The 20,882-nt window shown below is 39.2% G+C and overlaps 2 protein-coding genes across 5 annotated transcripts in view; both read left to right on the top strand.

Annotated features, from left to right (window-relative positions):
• The window catches only part of btbd11a (BTB (POZ) domain containing 11a), a 104,882-nt gene extending 91,086 nt beyond the window's left edge, over positions 1–13,796 (top strand). For 2 of the 4 annotated variants that reach the window (XM_056749339.1, XM_056749336.1), the window contains exons 6-17: positions 996–1,085; positions 2,741–2,842; positions 3,829–3,922; positions 6,012–6,147; positions 7,115–7,338; positions 7,948–8,144; positions 8,919–9,024; positions 9,715–9,817; positions 10,466–10,547; positions 10,737–10,805; positions 11,454–11,567; positions 12,132–13,796. In XM_056749339.1, coding sequence (XP_056605317.1) covers positions 996–1,085; positions 2,741–2,842; positions 3,829–3,922; positions 6,012–6,147; positions 7,115–7,338; positions 7,948–8,144; positions 8,919–9,024; positions 9,715–9,817; positions 10,466–10,547; positions 10,737–10,805; positions 11,454–11,567; positions 12,132–12,377 — 1,563 coding nt within the window. In that variant the 3' untranslated portion in view covers positions 12,378–13,796. The remainder of the gene's footprint in view (positions 1–995; positions 1,086–2,740; positions 2,843–3,828; positions 3,923–6,011; positions 6,148–7,114; positions 7,339–7,947; positions 8,145–8,918; positions 9,025–9,714; positions 9,818–10,465; positions 10,548–10,736; positions 10,806–11,453; positions 11,568–12,131) is intronic. The other 2 variants (XM_056749337.1, XM_056749338.1) reach the window with 2 other exon arrangements.
• A 3,414-nt stretch (positions 13,797–17,210) lies between these two features.
• Positions 17,211–20,180, top strand: LOC130420624 (NADH-cytochrome b5 reductase 3). Its single transcript, XM_056748052.1, has 9 exons — positions 17,211–17,382; positions 17,843–17,956; positions 18,040–18,112; positions 18,214–18,320; positions 18,417–18,546; positions 18,901–18,984; positions 19,066–19,151; positions 19,326–19,425; positions 19,634–20,180. The coding sequence occupies exons 1-9, from the start codon at positions 17,365–17,367 to the stop codon at positions 19,804–19,806; spliced, it is 885 nt and encodes a 294-aa protein (XP_056604030.1). The 5' UTR covers positions 17,211–17,364; the 3' UTR covers positions 19,807–20,180.
• The last annotated feature ends 702 nt before the right edge of the window (positions 20,181–20,882 follow it).

The raw sequence follows: 20,882 nt of genomic DNA, 5'->3' as shown, positions 1-20,882 counted from the left end.
GCGATTATAATATTTTACTTTTGATTTCAAGAAGAGTCTTGAGGGAAAATATACAGATGAAGAAGGATTGCTTTGTGAAATAAATTACTGTTTACATGGAAGATGTTGTTTGCGGAGTAGCAGCTCTCGAGTTAGTAATACAGGAACAATAGTGAGCTCTGCATCTTGCTGCTGAAACAGAGTTATTGCTGTATCTTTATGTAGACAAAAGATAAATGTAGATTCTCAATCCCTTTTATATGAATGGATCATCTAGAAAAAAAAAAACTTTTGGGGTTAAAAATAATCAGTTAAGCAACAGATTACTATAGTTACGTTTTTTCATATTTTTAGTTTTTATATTATTTTTAGGAATTATTTTATGCTTTTCTCATTTTAGTATTGTTGTTTATTTTTTATATTGCTTAGTTTAATTGCATTTTTAGTTTCTCTATTAACTGTAAACAAATAAAAAAAAAACATGTCAATTCCAACGTGAAGATAAATACGTAAAAAATGCTATTTGAGAGATGGTGATATAGACCAAATGTATGGTGCATGCTGTTCCAAGACAAGTCATAACTTACATCTTTGTTTGCTAAAAAACACATTTTTCTTGTCAAAAACAAAACTAAATATTCGGCGAGATGTTGGATAAAAGGATAATGAAGTAATCCATATGACAGATTTTTTACTTAACAACTCCTTTCGCTAATTGTCTCTTTGTTCCTTCACGCGCCGATGCATCTGAGTGAATTATCTATGGAGATTTAATGAGTATGTATTACTTTGTCTATAAAGTGCTTTAACGCACCATCGTCTATAAAGTTTACCGATCCACTCATTCCATTGAAGTGGAGACTATAATGCATTAGATGGCCCACATAAGGTTATTTCAAAAGGAGTTTTCTTTCAATTGCCCTGCATTGTAACTCGTGCTGCGGGCCCTATGTACAGCGGTGAGCTCTTATATTGGCATTCGTCACCAGCGCTCATTCAGTTTGTGTGTTTTCCAGGGCATGACCCCTCTCATGTACGCGTGCGTTCGTGGAGATGAAGCCATGGTACAGATGTTGCTGGATGCTGGAGCCGACATTAACAGCGAGGTGAGTATTTATTAATTGAAAGTACGTATTTACTCTAAGTGTAAGTCATCTCTCTGTCTGTTTCCAATGCTTCTTGCATGAACTTGTAGTTCTCCATAGTGGTTGTCTCTGTAGGTGTGTCTACTTGCAACATCCGAGACCTCAATGACACAATGAATTTGTGAATATTTAATAAATTAAAAAGCTAGTAAAACCTGATATTGGTGTTAAAGAAAAATGTGCAAATATATTCATTTTTATAAAGATATAAGATTGATTTCAGACCTTTTTTCCTGTTTAAGAATAAAAATAAGATTAAAAAAAAAAATGTATCGCCTAAAGTAGATACACCAAACAGATTGTACACTGAGGTCAAAACAGGAAACATGATGAAAATGTGTTAAATCATTAAAAAAAGTTACTAGTATAAAAGATATGAATTTATACATTTAAATGAAACGTTTCATGTTTTTGACATTTTTTTAACCTGTCAGGCACATGTTCAAGATATTTCGCATAAACCCTATTTTAGGAGCATGAATAGATTTTATTGGGAGCCTTTTCCTAACCAAATAGTCCCACACAATTCCTATAACACAATACATCTGGACGATAATTCTCATTACTATAATCAGTATTTTTTTACCTGTATTACGAAAATATTTCCGCATTGCTGTAATGAGAATTTTTGGAAGAAATGTGATGCAGTAAAATGTATGCCACAATGCAAAATATACTAATGTTTCCAAAAATGCAATATTTTCTTACTTCAAATAACATTTTCTTTATATTTTTTATTTTGGGGTGTGAAAAATAACCTGAACATGCTTTTGACAGTCTGTGTTTTTATAAGTTACATGTATGATGTTGTGCGGTTTTATCTCTTGTTTTCTTCATTTGAATCTTTTGGTGCATCTTTACATGGAGTCGTTGACTTTGGCACAAAGCACCAAACACACACGCAACATGATTGTTTAACAAATCGTTAATGGTTCGAGAAAGTATGCAGACGCTTGCTACCTAATGCAGATGCTAATGTTACCTAGTTCGCATAAATAATTGTTTACCCTGTTCCCACCCGAACGGTTTGCTCTGAAAGGTCACGTTTGGCTAGACATTCACAGCTGTCTGCATAATTTAACGCCGACTACAAAAGAGTTCATTTCTGCATGTACAGCTGTAAGCGTTAAATCCAGTCAATTTTTTTTGCCTGCGTTTGGTGCTTTGCTCATGAGTCACCGCGCTTACTCTTCTAACGTTTGAACCCTCTGCCTATTATTCTTCCTGCTGTCTGTGTATCATCGCTACGAAAACAATGAAACTAAGTCCTAACGCTTGTAAAACTGTAACCGCGGTCAGGAGTTTGACTTTAGCAACGGCGTAGGTGTCGTACAAAGGAGAGCGAACGAACATCAACTCTCCATATTGATTAATGTGGGTTGCTTGGAAGGGGTTTGGAGAGCGAAACAAACACAGACTCTTGCTTCTTCTCTTAACTCGAATTAACTTGGAGAACTTTCCAACTTTCCGCTCAGCCTCTCATTCATCCATTCATTCATTTTCTTCCCTTGTTTTTTCTCGTAACTCCTAATATTCCGCAGTTCAATCTAGTGTTCTGGTATAAACAGTAATGGCTGAATTTTTCTCTCCCTGAACCTCACCTGTGTGATCTCCAGGTGCCCAGCTCACTACACAAGCACCCGTCAGTTTATCCTGACACCAGGCAGGGGACGCCACTAACGTTCGCCGTGTTGCACGGACACGTGCCTATCGTGCAGGTAGTGACGCTGTGAATAATTCGATGCCTTTCACCTGTGCACTTTCCTGAATTATTATTATTATTATTATTATTATTATTATGATGCCCTCATCATAATAATGCCAAAAAAACTTTAATGTCCCCTTTGTAGACTGGTTCAGGCAGCATGGTCATCATCCTGATTTAGTCAAACATGCAGATTAGAAGGATTAGTTATGAGATATTTGCTTTTGAAATGATTGTCTTGTTTTCAAGTAAAAAATCAATGGCAGTGCGGAAAAAGTCACTGCTTTACTTATCAAGTAAATTGATCTAATATAACAGACATTTTATATATTTTTACTGGAAAGTAAAATAAAAATAAAAACGATGTGGCATCAGGAATAGGCCATAAATGTCAAAGACAATATAGAGAAAATATATAGGCCAGTTTATTGACTCGACGCTTTGCTTTTCAAAAAAAAGTGGAAAAACATCTTGTTTTCACCATAAATAATCTTCCACAACTTTAACTGTTGAATCCGGTGACCTACTAAGGCCCACTTATATAGCTCTTCCAGGAAAACGGAGAGGCAAGGTGATATTTCATGGGGTGCTCAATCTTTCAGAAGCATCCATTCCCAGCAGGAGATGATGTACTATTATTGAAATCTACCTCGTTGTTTTTCATTCGTGAAGAATTTCTCGAACACTGAGTTTTTTCATTGTAAAGCAAACAGTGTATTTTTTTGGTACGCTTCTTTTTGTAACCCCCCCAAACACAATTCATCACTTATTTGCTTCACACTTAAAACATCAAGAGCCAAGAAAATGTTGTCGAAATAACAAGATGTTTCTTAGCTGAAGGTTACGTAGATGAGAAACGCGGCAGGCTAAATTAATGGAATTAAAGCATTTTGTATTTGCCAATGTCTTTGTAATATACAAATTCAATCTCTAATTTCCATACTGTGTTTGCGCTGTTTTATAACTATGTCTTTTTTCCCTGTTCATCATATTGAACAGCTTTTACTGGACGCCCGAGCTAATGTAGAAGGAGGGATTCAGGACAGTGCGGAGAACTACACAGAGACTCCTCTACAGCTGGCATCTGCGGCAGGTACCACCTAACCCTAAAGTGACTCCGTACAGGGACCGCTTAAGTATTTTTGACAATAATGTCAAACAGATTATTATGATTTTATGGAAAAATTCAATATGAAACTACGTGCCATCAAGTGAACTTTTCTTGGTATTCCTTTTCCTGTTGGCACACATACAGCCTATTTGACGTCTGCTTTTACATCTGCGTATATTTTTGATCTGCAATAACGTCTCTCAGAGTGTCTAAATAATGCATTACATTCATTTTGAATAGTATCTATACCTAACAAGTCTGTTTTTATGAAAATGTTGAGGCAAGTGTGCTGTATTTCTATATTTAATCCAGTTTAGGTGTATATTATGGTTTATGTGATGTAGCAGCTAGGGCTTTCACGATATCGTATGTTCACTACACGGTTACCGTGGCCTAACTAATTTATGATAACAATATTATTGCAATATTAGTTTAAATTAGTGCTGGGCAACGATTACAAATTTTTATCACATTAATCGCAATGAATCGCATCAAGTGTAATAAATTCCAAAGTACTGCTATATGAACAAAAGTGCGATAAGATTTATTTTGAAAACACTTTAAACAATGTTCTTTTTTACAACAGTATTTCCTTAACATGAAGGCAGAGAGAGAGTTTGTAACCATTGTAACTTGAGACAAAGTTTTGGGAGGTGATAAATAGTTTTTGACGATATGTGAATTAACACGATATCAATGATCCTGGTTTTGGCATCACGGTTATTGTCAGAACCGGTATATTGTGACACCCCTAGTAGCAACATAATGACCTTTGTAAGTGTTGCGACATTGTCCGATAAGTTTGGAGGCCCTTTGTAAAAAGCACATGGCTTTCTGAGCGAACAGAAATGTCTTTATGCATTTACAGTACGCAGATTTTCTACTATACACCCAGGGCCCATTTTTTTTTTTCTCCTACGTTTCCATTCAGCTCTGATATTAAAACTGAGGCAAAATAGTTCATGTGACATTTGTTCGTCATTTGACAAACTAAAAACATTGTACTTCCATGGGCCTGACTGCTTTAGGACTGCAGTAGTTCAATTCAGACGCAGTGTGACCGCAACATTGTCAAGAACCTTTCGCAAACCTGCTAATAAGCCCTAGCGACAGCTTCGTTTTTTTGAATGTGACAATTCCACATGTTGGAATGATGTATGGAGAGCGCCGGCAAATGAGATTGCATAATCAGTGTTGTGGCAGCCCTATGAATATGAATTGACCTGAGTGATATTCATTTACATTTGCAAAGTGTTTTCCAGCATAATTCTGAAAATTACCTGTCTGCCACACTTAGCGTGCCAACTGTTGAAGAGTTGGATAATTCAGGTTTCAGTCAGGTGGTAACCGAGACTTTCTTGCCGTGACGAGAAGGGATTGGCTGTACCAAAAATATGAATTTCATACGGCCGGTGCGATCCGACAGAAATGGCTGTGGATGGGACCGTCATCGGATCCAGAGCTTATCGTGCCTCATTGATTTCGCCCCATTTGCTAAATGTTGGGTCAATTACCCTCGGCGTTAACACGGCGGGTTTCGGTCTAGTATGGAAATGCTTTCCCTTCATTACTTCATGTGGATTTGCGAAAGACAGCCTGCTAATTCGCATTAGTAAATCAATCTGGGATGTCCTGGACGGTTTCTTTGACTATTTTTGGTAACACTCTACAATAAGGTTGTATTTGTTAACATTAGTTTTTGCATAAGCTATCGTGAACTAACATTGGAAAATATTCCTAGAGCATTTATTAAGCTTTGTTAATGTTAATTTTAGCATTTATTATACATTTGGTAAACCAAAGGTTAACATTGAACTTAAATGAACAGTTGCATTTACATTAACAAAGATGAATAATGCTCATAGGTGTTAATAGGTTTGAGGCCCAATACATTTAATGTTTTTTACATTAATGAATCCAAAAAAAGTGTCTTGCATACAAGCTGAAAAAAGTTTATCGATATGGTTGTTCCCCAAACTGTATAATAAATGATGGTCCAAAGAGGTACATTGTATGAGCTTAAGTTAAAACCTTCTCTCAAATCAATTAATTTTTAATTGCATTTTCACAGGCAATTTTGAGCTGGTCAGTCTGCTTTTGGAAAGAGGTGCGGATCCTTTGATTGGCACCACTTATCGTAATGGGATTTCCTCCGGGCCGTTGGGCGAAATGAACTCGTACAGTCTGGCCGCATCACACGGACACAGGTAACCCGCACCTGATGACTCCACAGCACCACTGATAACAGAAAAAATTGCCTTCATTACACATCTGTGAGCACATATATTCCTGTTTACATGTATATCACCCTTACGGCGGATACTTGATCTATCAGATATGAGCCCCTGGTGTGCCATTAATTCCAGCCGTTAAAGCTTAGCTGGTGTATTCAGCCACAACAGTGTGTATAATTTACTAGCATAACTCCAGCCCCATTACTCTCCATTGCCCAACTGTATGGATGACTGAACGCTCACTCATTCAGTCTCACCTATGCCCAGCAGCGCATAATAGAAGCACATTGAAATTCACAACGCTTGCGTTTGAATGAGACTCCAACATGTTAGACGGCCATCTCGCCCACTTCTGCAGTGTTAAGGCGATCCGTTATGATGGGCCGCGAATGGGTGATTTGTCGAGGTGTGAGCAGGAACTGTGTCTTTGTAGAACTTCAAGTCCCTGGGATGTGTACAGAGGCGCCCAACGCTCTGATTTGTTGCTTATGATTTTGTAGGCTGAGCATGGAAAGTGTTGGTATTAATGATTTTCATGACTGTATGCAGAAGCACAGAATGTATGGCAAAAAGAAAGCTAAACATATAGTGCATTGTTAAATGAATGTCATAAACCTGAACATCTGTGAAATACCTTGAGCTCCTTTTCATTTAAATCATTTTTCTCATATTGTACAAAATGAAGACATAACTGGCTACGTGAAAATACTTTTTAGTAAAGAGAAAACTTTCGAAAAGCAGATTTAGAGGGATTGTTCACCCAAAATATTCTGTCATCATTTGTTCACCATTGTCATTCAATGAGTGCATGAGTCAATTGGTTTCAATGTTGTTTGGTTATATATATAATACATAGTATATGATGAGTAAAAGGCAAAATTGTAAAGCGACCTGTCACTTATATAAATACTGAACGATCTGAACACACATATTCCTACAGGAACGTGTTCCGGAAGCTTCTGTCCCAAGTGGAAAAGGAGAAAGGGGACGTGTTGTCTCTGGAGGAGATCCTAGCCGAGGGCTCTGAGGCCGTAGAGAGGAGAGCACAGCATTCTGAAGGCACCCTCCGGACAGGCAAGGCCAAACTAAAGGCCCTCCGCGAGGCCATGTACCACAGTGCAGAGCATGGCCATGTGGACATTACCATAGACATCCGCAGCCTGGGTTAGTAAAACCACTGCACGCTTACCACAGTCACATATCCACAGCATGAGTCACTTCTGTCGCGCAGCCATTTATCTCAGCCGCAGACGGCACGCCCACGGTGCCTTCGTATATAAAGAACCGGAATCTGCAGTCACAATCTGATTGGCTGATTTAACTCGCTATAATTACATTTGTCTTCTGTTGCTAAAATATTGATGATTTTTTTTACTTTGAATCTACAAAAACCTTCAATGCTGTTTGAGAAAACGGCCACATAATTAGTTCACTGCATTTTTCAGATGTCCATCAGTTTCTGATAAACCTGCACTTTAACATTATGTAAAGACAAAATGAACTTGTCGCTTTGCATGTCAATCAAACAGAAGTGGGCTGTTCTCGGCGGAAATAAGCTGTGATGAGCACCAAATCTCATGTCATTACTCGAAGGTCTTGTTATGCAACGCTATTCGGCAGTCACCACATACATTCAAAGTACATCACATCAGTTCATTGTGCAGCACCCTGATGGGTCGACACAAGGGGTGGTCCTAATATTTTGGCTGGGTTGACGGACAGGTAGATTCTGGACTGTCACCTTGATTTATTAATCAATTGATCTGTCTGCAGGCGTGCCCTGGACCCTGCACACGTGGCTGGAGACCTTGCGAACCTGTTTCGTGCAGCAGCGCCGGCCGCTGATCCAGGGTCTGCTGAAAGACTTCAGCTGCATTAAGGAAGACGAGTACACAGAGGAGCTCATCACGCACGGGCTGCCGCTCATGTTCCAGATCCTGCGAGCCAGCAAGGTGCCTCTGTCAGAAGATGTAATGTAGATGCATTTTTTAACAATTTCTCGCTTTTGTTTGATGATGATAATGACACACATCACCTCTAAAATGTGTCATGTTGATTTTCCTGCAACGAAAACACAAAACACAAAAAACAAGTCAGACTTTGTTTGAGATTGTTGCTCTTAAGGTGTAGTTTACCCAAAGATTAAAATAATGTCGTCATTTTAAATCTTCATTACTTTATTTCTTCCGCAGAGCACAAAAGAAAATATTTTGATGAATGTTGATAACGAATACTGTTGACCTGCATTGGTCTTGTGTCCATACAATAGAAGTCAATAGGGACCAACAGTTTTTGGTCCCTAAGAACAACATTCTTCTTTTGTGTTTTGCTGAACAAAAGGTCATACAGGATTAAAATGTCAAGAGGATGAGTAAATTAAAATAAAACTCAGTTTAAAACGTTGTCAATGAAAACAATTGACTACTGTTGTATAAGCACACATTGAATGGTTGTAGTATTGCAATAGTGCTGCTTTGTTTTCACAGTTTACCTTTTGAATTATCTTGCAACACTAAAAAAATTAATGATCCTCGTACATTTTCCATTACCGTTATCTCTCCACGTTAGTTTCTAACTCTTAGTAAACAGGCAGTCGACATCAAACACACCAGTTTTAGCATTCTGTTATTAAAATGATAAATCATTTAATTACACAGCTCATCATAAATGCCCTGTTGCTTTTACCGAAAGGCTTGAATGTACTAAAACTGATTTTACTGTGTGTGTTTGTTTCACATCCGCAGAACGAAGTGATAGGGCAGCAACTGGCTGTAATCTTTACTCAATGCTACGGGCCTTTCCCAATCCCCAAACTCACAGAGATCAAAAAGAAGCAGACGTCTCGTCTGGGTGAGTATGTCAACTGTGGCCCTTGTTAATAATCTCAGCTTTGCCTCTTTATTTGCAAAATAACAAACCCAAGAGTCTTTTGCTCATGGCTATATCGGATCCGCAACGCCCATTTGCAAGTGCAATATTGCTTTTATATAAATGTTCTAAAAAAAGAAGTTATTATCCAGTAACTTGCATATTAGATGCAATGGCTAATCAAAATGTAATGCTTAATATTAGTGTTCAGCCAAACAAATTAGAGGATGGGATCTAATGTCAGATCGATATAAAACAACAGATCAATTTGTTTCGCAGAGTTTACTTTATTTCTGAGGACAGCTGGTTAGATATAATTCATAACTGCTTTGTGAAGCGCCCTGCACCGATCAATAAACTACAGTGAGTTTTAGGATGCACAAGGACGCTTAAAGTGTATCTTTCTGCTTGGAGAAACTATATGATACAAAGTACAATAAAGACATTTTCAATTCTTTTCAAATTGAATCACAGCTCAGAAAGTTTTGAAGGAATGCTAGTGCCCCCTAGACTTCATATGAGGTATTGCGAAACATAGACTTAAACGGACATCTCACGTTCTTTGGAAAATATTCATGACGACAAATGTTGAAATACAACGATAACACCTTTAAAACGATGCAGTAGCTTAAGTGATAACTTTGTATTTTTACACTGTGTTATATCCTACAGATCCACATTTTCTCAATAATAAAGAGATGTCCGACGTGACGTTTCTAGTGGAAGGAAAACCCTTTTATGCCCATAAAGTGCTGCTCTTCACCTCTTCACAGAGGTACGTCCAGACCGTCCAGATGTTTTACAGTCTTGGCAGTCAAGAATATCCGTTTTACAGAAATTTTGATGACATGTTTTTTCTTTACACGGCCGTGTATTAAAGTGATAGTTCACCAAAAACTGATATTTTGGAATATTGGCAACAGAACAATGACCCTTAACTTGCATTGGTTTGTGTCTGTACAAGAGAAGCGAATGGGTACCGCTGTTGTTCGGTTACCAACGATCTTCAAAATATCGTCTCTTGTTTTCTGCAGAAAACGACAAGAGGATGAGTAATTGATGACAGCATTTTCCATTTTTGAGTGAACTATACCTCTAAAAATAGGTTAAGCAGTGGAGATCATAGGTGTTGTTAAACAAAATATTGATATTGCAACATTTACTTGCTATATACATACCAACAATCTGCAGATTCTACATATATAAAATAATAAACTCTTTAGACAGCAGATGATTTTCTTTAAAAGTTACACATTCACACTTCTATTTTCCAGGTAGAGAAAAGCAGAGCGTGTGCTGAATAGCTTTTAAAGACATGTAAGATGTCGTTGTTTCCCCCCAACAAGCGCCCCCGGGTTCCTCTAATAATACAGCTTTTAGAGGAAGTTCACACTGTTTCTCTTGATCTCCTCTTGCTCTTCAGGTTTAAGTCTCTGCTTTCTAACAGACCAGCCGCTGAGAACACCTGCATCGAGATCAGTCACGTCAAATACAACATCTTTCAGGTCTGAATCTTCTGATTTACATATAACGTCTTCACAGTCGAGCTGAGCTGCTCTAATTCCATCTCCGCTCAAGCGATGCGGCTTAACCACAGAATATGTCTGTTTTGCTGACGCTTTAAGGCTCATCTGTCTTAAATGTTTCACAGAAGTTTTGATGTAACTTGGGGAATGTTGTGCTCTGTGTTTCAGCTGGTAATGCAGTACCTTTACTGCGGGGGTACAGAGTCACTTCACATCAGAAACACTGAAATAATGGAGGTAATACTTATTCTTCATAGTCATATTCTTCTTACTCTTAGGTCTTTCCGCCCGAAATGCTTTATCACTGTGGCACTTGACTTTTGGGGTGTGTTTTATGGTCATGGACACAATACAGGTTTTGGAAAAGACTACCATGCACTAGGTTTAAGGAATAAATCCTGCATTTCTGATGCTTTTTAAAAAGTTCAACTAGTCGTTTAATTTGGTTTGGTTCACTCAGGTTTGACGTAAAGTGAACTGTCAGTACTTCCAATTTTAGCAATAGGGTTCTAGAATGTGGTTGTCACATTAGATTGAATAGAACTGTGTGTACACGTACAATATTTAGAAAAGGAGAGACAAATGTATTTGCCCGCAGTGTGTACCTGGGACCTATTGTCGATGACTTGACGTGTGTACAAAACATTCGTTTTTTCACGTGATGAATTAGGGAGCGCTGATCTGATAAAGTGGCATAGTCCTCAGAATTCACAAAAATTATAAAAAAATGTCTGGTCTTTGCGATACGGGTCCTTTGCACGTATCACTGCAGCAAAACTCTGAGTGATGAACCTTTATGTGTTTTTAATTAAGTGATTGCACTTGAGTGTCATAAACTTGATGCTTTGATGCCTTTGGCACATTGACGATCTCTCTGTTTCAAAGCTTCTGTCTGCTGCCAAGTTCTTCCAGCTCGACGCTCTCCAAAGACACTGTGAAATCATCTGCTCCAAGAACATCACCACCGACACCTGCGTGGACATTTACAAACATGCCAAGGTAAGCTTAGAGGAAAGTTGGAGAAGTCTTTTAATGATTAGGAGCTCATCACTTCAGTGAAGTTTAAGCAACGAGATGTTTTTCTCTTTGGTGTCAGTGTATAGCTAACCATTTCAAATGTGAAAAGGCCACAAGAATAATCAATTGTCACGCTAGAGTCATTCAACGGTATCTTGGGTTATGTGATTCCATGTTGCACATTAACATAAAAATGTATTAATAAAAATATAAATTGTAATATTTTCGTCACATCAAGTCTATTTGTCACTGTTTAACATTACAATCATTTTCTTCAGATGCTGAAAAAAAATTCAGCTCATTAAAGTGACATTAAATATTCATAAGCATACAGTTACCAACATTAAGGCTGTTTGTGATAGGTTGTCTGTTGCTGTTGTAATTCGGAGCACAAACTCTCTTTGAAATATGCCTGTTTTTAACATCGCCTCACCCAGGATAAGTAACAAAATAGGGTTTAAAAGGTCTCAGAGTTAGTGCGAAACACTTTTACAGTTCAAATGTCAAGTTTCACATTTTCCTAACATATTTCCCTCGCCTTCTCAGTTCCTGGGGGCGTTGGAGTTAGCAGCCTTCATCGAGGGCTATTTCCTGAAGAACATGGTGCTCTTGATTGAGCTGGAGAACTTTAAGCAGCTTCTTTATGAGGTTCCCGCAGAGAGCCCCTGTTCTGGTCCTGGTCCCGGTCCGGGTCCAGACCCCGCTTATGATGTCCTGCACGACCTCGAGAGAACCCTGGCTTTGAGGATCCGCTCCATCCATCTCTCCACCTCCAAGGGCTCCATCGTCTGACACATTCACCCAAAAACACTTCATCCATTGTGGTTTCACCGAAAGCTTCATTATTGCGTGCCGCTATCTTACAACTGGTCAAAAACATCAAACCGACACGAATGGGACCTGTATGTTGGACCACGAGATTGATTTGTTGCCGAAATGTCAGCCTGCTGAAAACATACCATTTCAAGGGCTACGTAGAACATTATAGCAACGTCGCCAAATGCACCCAAACTGCGTTATCGTCCAGGGAACCATGTCTCTGATGTCATCATGCCTCGGCCATGCATGCTGCCGGATCAGATGGACACCTTAAAACTTTGTACGGCAACGGTCGCCATGCTACCCACCGTGGATGGTTTCACTAGGCAAATTTTTGGTAATATAAGTCTCCTATTTATGTGATATTGTTAGCCTGCCCTGAATCTCCAAGTATCTCAAAATGATGCATGTGGTTATAAACAACCATTACATTTCCTAATGGTTTCCGTTCGTGTTGGATGAGGCATCGTCTTTAGGTGTAGAGTTTTGAAAACAGGAAGCGTTTTATACACTTCATATTCACTTTAAGCTATTACAATTTGTAGTGTCGTTGACCAATAATATGCCAGCTCTTCAAGTCCTAGCACTTGTTTTTGATGTCAAGGCTTATCGATTTTAAGGGATAGTGACTTGTATCACTTGTTACGGTTTTAAAGGATAACATTTCATCTTTTGTAAGATGATCCATCGCAATCTGTTCAACCAATGAAAGGCTTCATTTTTACACCTCTTCAACAAAATGTTGTTTTCTTCTCGATAACCAATCCACCCGTTCTGAGCGTCTCCATTCGTTTCATTCAGTTTTATTGACCCTTAAAACTACCACGGTGCTTGGTACACTCAAAACTGAGCAGTTCATACTTGCCTTGAGGTGGCGTAACCAGAGATCTATGTCGATAGTTTGCATGGGTCCTCCGCAGCCTGACTACAACTTTTGTAAAATACAACGTTCAACTGGAGCTGATTTTCCTTTAGTGGATGCAAATCTATTTAGACTAATGACATTACGCAGGACTCAATGTTCTTTAAAGGCTTCGTTGCTTGCGAGTCTGTTTAACAGTGTGTTCAGATGCTATTGCACTGGTCGCCACCTTCACCGACCAATGTACATATTCCAGGTCTCCACTTGCTGCTTTTGCTAAATGTGAATATGTGAAGCCAGCTCACAACAAGCCATTTTAGCTTTTCGCCATAATGCATGTTCTGGTTCTCCCGCGTATGTCTGTATCCTCTGGAATGTTGGGAAGATTGAAACTGAACTGGGATGCATAGTGTTAACAGCAACAGATTTATACGTTTCAGAATATATGACACTTTGGAAAAGAAGCTGAAAATCTCAACCAAATATATATAAAAAATGGACTTGTTTCAAATATTTCAAATACATATATAAATTATTTCAATTGAAATAATTTATATATGACTTTATAATACTGTACCTTACCAAAATGTTTTGCTGGTAGTGCCGTCCAAGAGTACAGTTTGGGTGTGTATTGTACGAGTTATATTTTATGTTCAGAGCAACGGAATAACTTTATAGGTTATGAATATCCTCATGTGATAAGGTTGGTTATGTCATACAAAATTAGCAAGGAACAGTTTAAATGCATAGTTTATTGATATGTAGCTAACAATGGAGTCATATGATGCAAATAATTTAAAACTGTGAAGATTTATTTTAAAGAACTTAGTATACTTTATTTTCTTACAAAGTACATTTATTGTCAAATCCTTCTCTGGTGTTTTGTGTAATAGTTAATAGGAAGTAATAATGTTGTATCCACGTCTTTGTGTTCGCTTTAGTGTCACCAACAGAGACAAGGATAATGTGTTTATTTAATTTGGAAAATCTAACCTCTATGTGTACTTTGCAAAACAATTTGTCACGATTTGTGTTCACAAGGACACATTTTTTAAAACACATTTTTAAAAGCAATATTTGGCACAATTGTTTTGTGCTAAAAAGTACCACACTAAGGTAAACACACTCCCATCTGACCTTTGGTAGTCAAACACAGCTTGGACCTTTGAAAGTTCTTCACTAAGGCCAAAAGTAAAGTGGAGGCCAATGTTCTGACAGGTCAATGGATCCGTAAAAACCGCTCTGTGTTTCCTGGCTTTAGCTTTTCTGCTTCAGGCTGTTAAACATGCTTTAAAACTCTTCCGTCTCCACTAATGCACACCTTATGACATCTCTATAAGACAAAACCTGCATGCTTTGGCTGGATCAGAGTCTGAAAGAATTTGTTTGCTTATTATTTCTCTTTATTAAAACATTGTACATTGTACAAAAGATATACAGAGAAACATCTATTGGACTTGGTGTAAATATAAGGGATGTGGCTTAGTTTAACCATTTAAAAAAGGAATGTTACACTTGTGCTAAAGTACAGTTGTGCGATGAAATGCATTTGTGTACAGCCAGTAGAAATGACCATGATTGACCACTGTGTTGGGTCGCCATTAAAATTTCTGTTATATGCTGTGACGTGTCCAGTGATTCTTTGATTGATCGATGTCTCAATTGTCTTAAATATAAAATTCTCTAGCAGGTGCTGACATTTTAAAGAAATCTTCCATCCATCCATTTTTCTTCCGGTTATCCTGGGCCGGGTCGCGGGGGCAGCAGTCTAAACAGGGATGCCCAGACTTCCCTCTCCCTAGACACTTCCACTTCCCGGAAGGCGTCCAGGGGGCATCAGGAAAAGATGCCCGAGCCACCTCAGCTGGTCCCTCTCGATGTGGAGGAGCAGCGGATCTAGTCTGAGCTCCTCCCGAGTGACCGAGCTTCTCACCCTATCTCTAAGGGATCGCCCGGCCACCCTGCGGAGAAAGCTCATTTCGGCAGCCTGTATTCGGGATCTTGTCCTTTCGGTCATGACCCACAGCTCATGACCCACAGCTCATGACCATAGGTGAGAGTAGGAACTTAGATTGACCAGTAAATCGAGAGCTTCACCACGTGGCTCAGCTCCTTCTTCACCACGACAGACCGTTACAGCGACCGTATTACTGCAGAAGCTGCACCGATCCGTCTGTCAATCTCCCTTTCCATCCTTCCCTCACTCGTGAACCGTATACCGAATACCGAATTCCCTCAATCGAAGACCCCGAGAAACTTCAACTCCTCCACTAGAGGCAGGTTCTCTCCCCCCACCCGAAGTGGGCAAGCCACCCTTTTCCGACTGAGAACCATGGCCTCAGATTTGGAGGTGCTGATTCTCATCCCAGCCGCTTCACAATCTGCTGCAAACCGTCCCAGTACATGCTGAAGGTCCTGGTCTGATGGGGCCAGCACGATGACATCATCCGCGAAGAGCAGAGATATAATTGTGTGGTCCCCAAACCCGACGCCCTCCGGCCCCTGGCTGTGCCTAGAAATTCTGACCATGGGCAACTCCAGGGGGGTAAAGAGTCCATCCAATCTTGAGGAGTGTTGTTCCAGATCTCAAGCTGTGCGTGTCCCTAGAGCTAGATTCCGCGTCCAGGGATCGGGTTGTCGAGGCCACCGCCTTCTACTGCCGCCCGATCCACTAAGCACTGGCTCCTTACGGTCCCTCCTGCAGGTGGTGGGAGTTCAAGGAGGGGCTTTACCAATCTTGCTCAATGGCACCAGCTGCTAGAGAATTTTATAAAGAAATCTTTGATAATGTAAACTTGCCCTCTGCAGGGCCAGGGTTGCAGAAGGGCTGCAGCCTATCCCAACATCTTAGGAATCAACCTGGACAGATGACCAGTCGATTACAAGACAAAGCACAATTTATTATACCACTTACATTTAAAAAAAAATGTTTGTATGCAACATTTTAGGCATTATATTATCTTGTATTGTTTGCTCTAAATTTCTCTTAGCATAATCATCACAAATTACTGAGTGCAGCATTTTAGTATTTAGCTCTCTTGTGGCCAAAATTCGCAATTGCATTTCTAAATGAGTGGAAAAATATATTATATTTTTGAGATATAATATAATATAATATGAGTGAACTGTATCATTGTACTAAGGGGAGAATTGAGTGCACCATTTTAGTGTTTTATTTCATGTAAAGTGGTGCACTCTTGTGGCCAAATTCTGCTATAAATTGAGAACAAATTTGATTATATTCTAAGTTAATGTGCAAAAATATTTTGGGCATTATATTACATTTATTTTTTCACTAGTTCTCTTAGCATAATAAACGCTGCACTCGGTAATTAGTGATAATTAAGTACTTTATTGTATGAGAAGTAGCGCTCTCGTGTGGTCAAATTTTGCAACTGCATTTCTAAATGAGTGGAATATATTATATATTGCATTGTATTATATTGTATTGTTATATTCTATCTAAATTAACTGTACCATTGTACATTATATAACATATATTTTGTTCACTAAAATTATCTTATCATATTTATCACCAATTATTGAGTGCAGCATTTTTTTATGTAAAGTGGCGCTCTCTTGTGGCCATATTCGGCAATTGCATTTCTAAACGAACTGTACCAATGTACTAAGCTAAGGGTAAAATTGTGTGCAGCATTTTATTATATCATATTATACTATATCATATAATAATATATTTGACTAATTATGGTCTATTATCTTTCTTATTTGCGCTATAATTATGTGAGCACAATTATCGGATGGATCTCTGCTCAAAACGCTTTCGTTCGCAAGAATGGTGTGTTTGGCTTCCCATAGTTGGGCGTTGCTAAGGGTTTTATGACCAATAAGAGTGGAGAGATTAGTAGTCTTTTGGTTGGTTATTGTTATACAAAGGGCGGGGCATAGTTGAACTCAGAAGAAAGCGTTGAAGAGCGGCGTAGGCTTGGGAGAGGGCGGGGCTAACAGCATTCTAGGAAGAGGTCGTCAGTCAGTTCGATAGGGTTCTGTGCTTCCAAATAAAGTTATATTTGTGCTGAAAGCGTTTATATTTAACGTCAATATTTCATATAGTCTCTGTAAACACTCCAAGAGAAAATGTCATTCATTTTTAAGGTGAGTATAGAGGATTTTTGTTTTAACTCTCCGTCAAAACGGAGGAACTGCGCAGTTTTTGACAGATTTTCGACCTTTCTGCAGACACTTGCATATGCTGGCATAAATATTTTGACTAAATCGACTAAATGTTTTAAGTCAACATTTAACTTCTTTCGTCTTCTTTCTATTACATGCATCTCTATTGGAATGTGTAGGCCTACTGCACATCATTCTGTTCACTAAAGTCCCTTTATACTTAGACACGACTGTAAATTATATGGCAATAGGAGTACAACTGAATAAAGTTTTTTTTTCTTGCTCTTTAAAGTTTTAAAATGCTGTTTTGTCCCAATCATAAATGTTTTCAGCCTCAAGGCATGACACACCCATCTGACTATTCTCCACATAAACTAGTTCACCATACTAGTCTGTGCTTAAGTCTTCTGGATTTGAAATATTTTTCTCTCTGTCACTGCAGTTTATTCAAGGATTCATTGATTTCTTCCTGAAACTCCTCGGCAGGAAAAATAGACCTGCTTTAACCCTTGAGGATCCCAATGTGAAGTATCCGCTGCGCCTAGTGGACAAAGAGGTAAGGGGTGTACTTCAAAATGTGATGAAATTTATTCCCCAAACTGTTTTAAGTTTTTGGTTCTGTATCTGTTTCTATGATAGATTATTAGCCGTGATACAAGGAGGTTTCGGTTTGCCTTAAAATCACCAGATCATGTTCTCGGGCTTCCTATTGGTAAGATCACATGCTTTATTTAAATCATTTAATTCATTCCAGTAATCCCAAGTGTTGTATTTTATAGAGGATTGTTGTAATAAATGTATGTATGTTTGTAGGTCAACACATCTACCTATCTGCAAAGATAGATGGGAACCTTGTGGTACGACCCTACACTCCTGTGTCTAGTGATGATGACAAAGGGTTTGTTGATCTGGTCGTGAAGGTATAAAAGCAAAAACAGAATGGCTGATTTCCAACCAATGTTTTCACATAATATTTTCTAAGGTTTCTAATTCTCTTGTTCTGTGTCTGGTTTTAGATATACTACAAAAACGTCCATCCAAAGTTTCCTGAGGGTGGGAAGATGTCACAGTACTTGGAGAGTCTTCGTCTTGGTGATACGATAGATTTCAGAGGTCCAAGTGGACTGCTGGTTTACGAAGGCAAAGGTCTGTAGACAGTCGAAAATGTTGACACAGGTTTTCCCTCCCTCGGGTGAATTTTAGCACTATGACTTTAATGCTAATTTAACTCTGTAAGAATGTCATTTTTTGCAGCGTAAAAAGCATTTTTGTCTTGTTTTAGTAAAAATATCTAAAACTTCTTAAAGGGATGTACAATTGCTTGACAAGAAAATTGACCTAAGATATCTGGTCTTGTTTTATGATAAATAATGTATTTTGATTTAAGAATGTCTTGTTTTGAAGTACAAATATCTAAACAAAGACCCTTGTTTGGAATGTATCGGATTTTATTTTTTAGAGATGTTGACATTATAGCTTACAGTATTAATATTTCTGCAGGATCATTTGCTATCAGGCCTGATAAAAAGTCACCCCCCGTAATGACAACTGCAAAGCATGTTGGCATGATCGCAGGGGGAACGGGTGAGCATATCGAATACTTTAAATATTTTATTTGATATTTTGAGGGAACAACAATGGTCATCTTTCCAATTTTGTTTTTAGGCATTACACCCATGCTTCAGATAATCAATGCAGTCATGAAGGATCCAAAGGATGAGATTGTTTGTTACTTGCTATTTGCCAACCAGGTTAGTTATTAAGTGTTTCAACTTACTGTCATTTTCTATTATTTTATTAAAAAAATGAATGTAATGCGTCTCAGGCGTATAATGATGTTTGTTTGGTTTCATGTCCTTTGATATTTGAATGGTGTTCGAAAGCAACAATCATTCCATCTCATGACATTTTTTCTTCTTAAACAGACAGAAAAAGACATTCTCCTGCAGTCCGAGTTAGATGAAGTCTTGGCTAAAAACCCAACACGTTTTAAGCTGTGGTACACACTGGACAGGGCTCCAGAGGGTGAGAACTGCAAATGCTGTTTAGTATCATAAATAATCCTTAGAAAACTGATGACTAAAACCAAAAGCATTTACACACACACTGTGTATTTGACAGTCAAATGAATTAAACACGTGTTTGTGTGGAGACCAAAGTAATCGTTACATTAACTTTGAAAAGGTATGTATCGAAAAGTTAGCATGTATGTATACTTGTCTTCTTTTGGTAGGATGGGAGTATAGCCAAGGCTTCATCAGTGAGGAAATGGTAAGGAACCATCTTCCTCCTCCTGGAAACGACACACTCATCCTCATGTGTGGACCTCCTCCTATGATCCAGTTTGCCTGTAACCCCAACCTGGACAAGGTGTCCCATGCCAACGACAGACGCTTCACCTTCTAGAAGACCCTGCATGCATTGACGGAAACCATTTGAAGTTTATTGCATCCTCTTAATGATAATCGTGCTTTCCTTTCCACCCCAATCCTTATTTACAGACGTTGTATTCAAATCCTACAGATTATGCCTGCTACTCTATGTGCTGAATGCAAATTCACCGTAAAGGGGGTAAGGCATCTTTAATGATGCAAAGATCTTTAACTTATGCTTAACTTCTGCAAAGATGCATTGTTGACACTTGCCAATTTGGATATTAGTTGGAGAACGTTTCTGCATATCTGGAATTGTTGCAAACCAAAAGCGTTTCATAATTTCTCGGCACATATTTCTGTTTACCATGTATCCTGTATTTTTAAATAAAATCAAACTTTGCTACATCAACATTTGCATGCATCCAACATCTCCAAATCTGAGGCCATGGTTCTCAGACGGAAAAGGGTGGCTTGCCCACTTCAGGTAGTTGGAGAGTTCCTGCCACAAGTGGAGGAGTTCTTCAAGTATCTGGGGGTCTTGTTCACGAGTGAGGGAAGGACGGAACGGGAGATTGACAGACGGATCGGTGCAGCTTCTGCAGTAATGCGGTCGCTGTACCGGTCTGTCGTGGTGAAGGAACTGTGCCGCAAGGCGAAGCTCTCGATTTACCGGTCAATCTACGTTCCTACTCTCACCTATGGTCATGAGCTGTGGGTCATGACCGAAAGGACAAGATCCCGGATACAGGCGGCCGAAATGAGCTTTCTCCGCAGGGTGGCTGGGCGATCCCTTAGAGATAGGGTGAGAAGCTCGGTCACTCGGGAGGAGCTCAGAGTAGATCCGCTGCTCCTCCACATCGAGAGGGGCCAGCTGAGGTGGCTCAGGCATCTTTTCCTGATGCCCCCTGGACGTCTTCCCGGGAAGGTGTTCCGGGCATGTCCCACCGGGAGGAGACCCCGGGGAAGACCTAGGACACGCTGGAGGGACTATGTCTCCCGGCGGGCCTGGGAACGCCTTGGTGTCACCCCGGAAGAGCTGGAGGAAGTGTCTAGGGAGAGGGAAGTCTGGGCATGCCCCCGCGACCCGGCCCCGGAAGAAAAATAGAT

This window comes from Triplophysa dalaica, chromosome 5 (genome assembly GCF_015846415.1).
Source record: "Triplophysa dalaica isolate WHDGS20190420 chromosome 5, ASM1584641v1, whole genome shotgun sequence".
NCBI lineage: Eukaryota > Metazoa > Chordata > Actinopteri > Cypriniformes > Nemacheilidae > Triplophysa > Triplophysa dalaica.
The sequence above is the reverse complement of the archived record's forward strand: the minus strand, read 5'-3'. Positions and strand labels throughout refer to the sequence as shown.

Excerpts from the sequence above, each read along its gene's own strand:
- LOC130420624 (XM_056748052.1), top strand. Across the intron at positions 19,152-19,325 it reads ACTTGCTATTTGCCAACCAG|ACAGAAAAAGACATTCTCCT; the intron begins GTTAGTTATTAA and ends CTTCTTAAACAG. Across the intron at positions 19,426-19,633 it reads ACTGGACAGGGCTCCAGAGG|GATGGGAGTATAGCCAAGGC; the intron begins GTGAGAACTGCA and ends TTCTTTTGGTAG.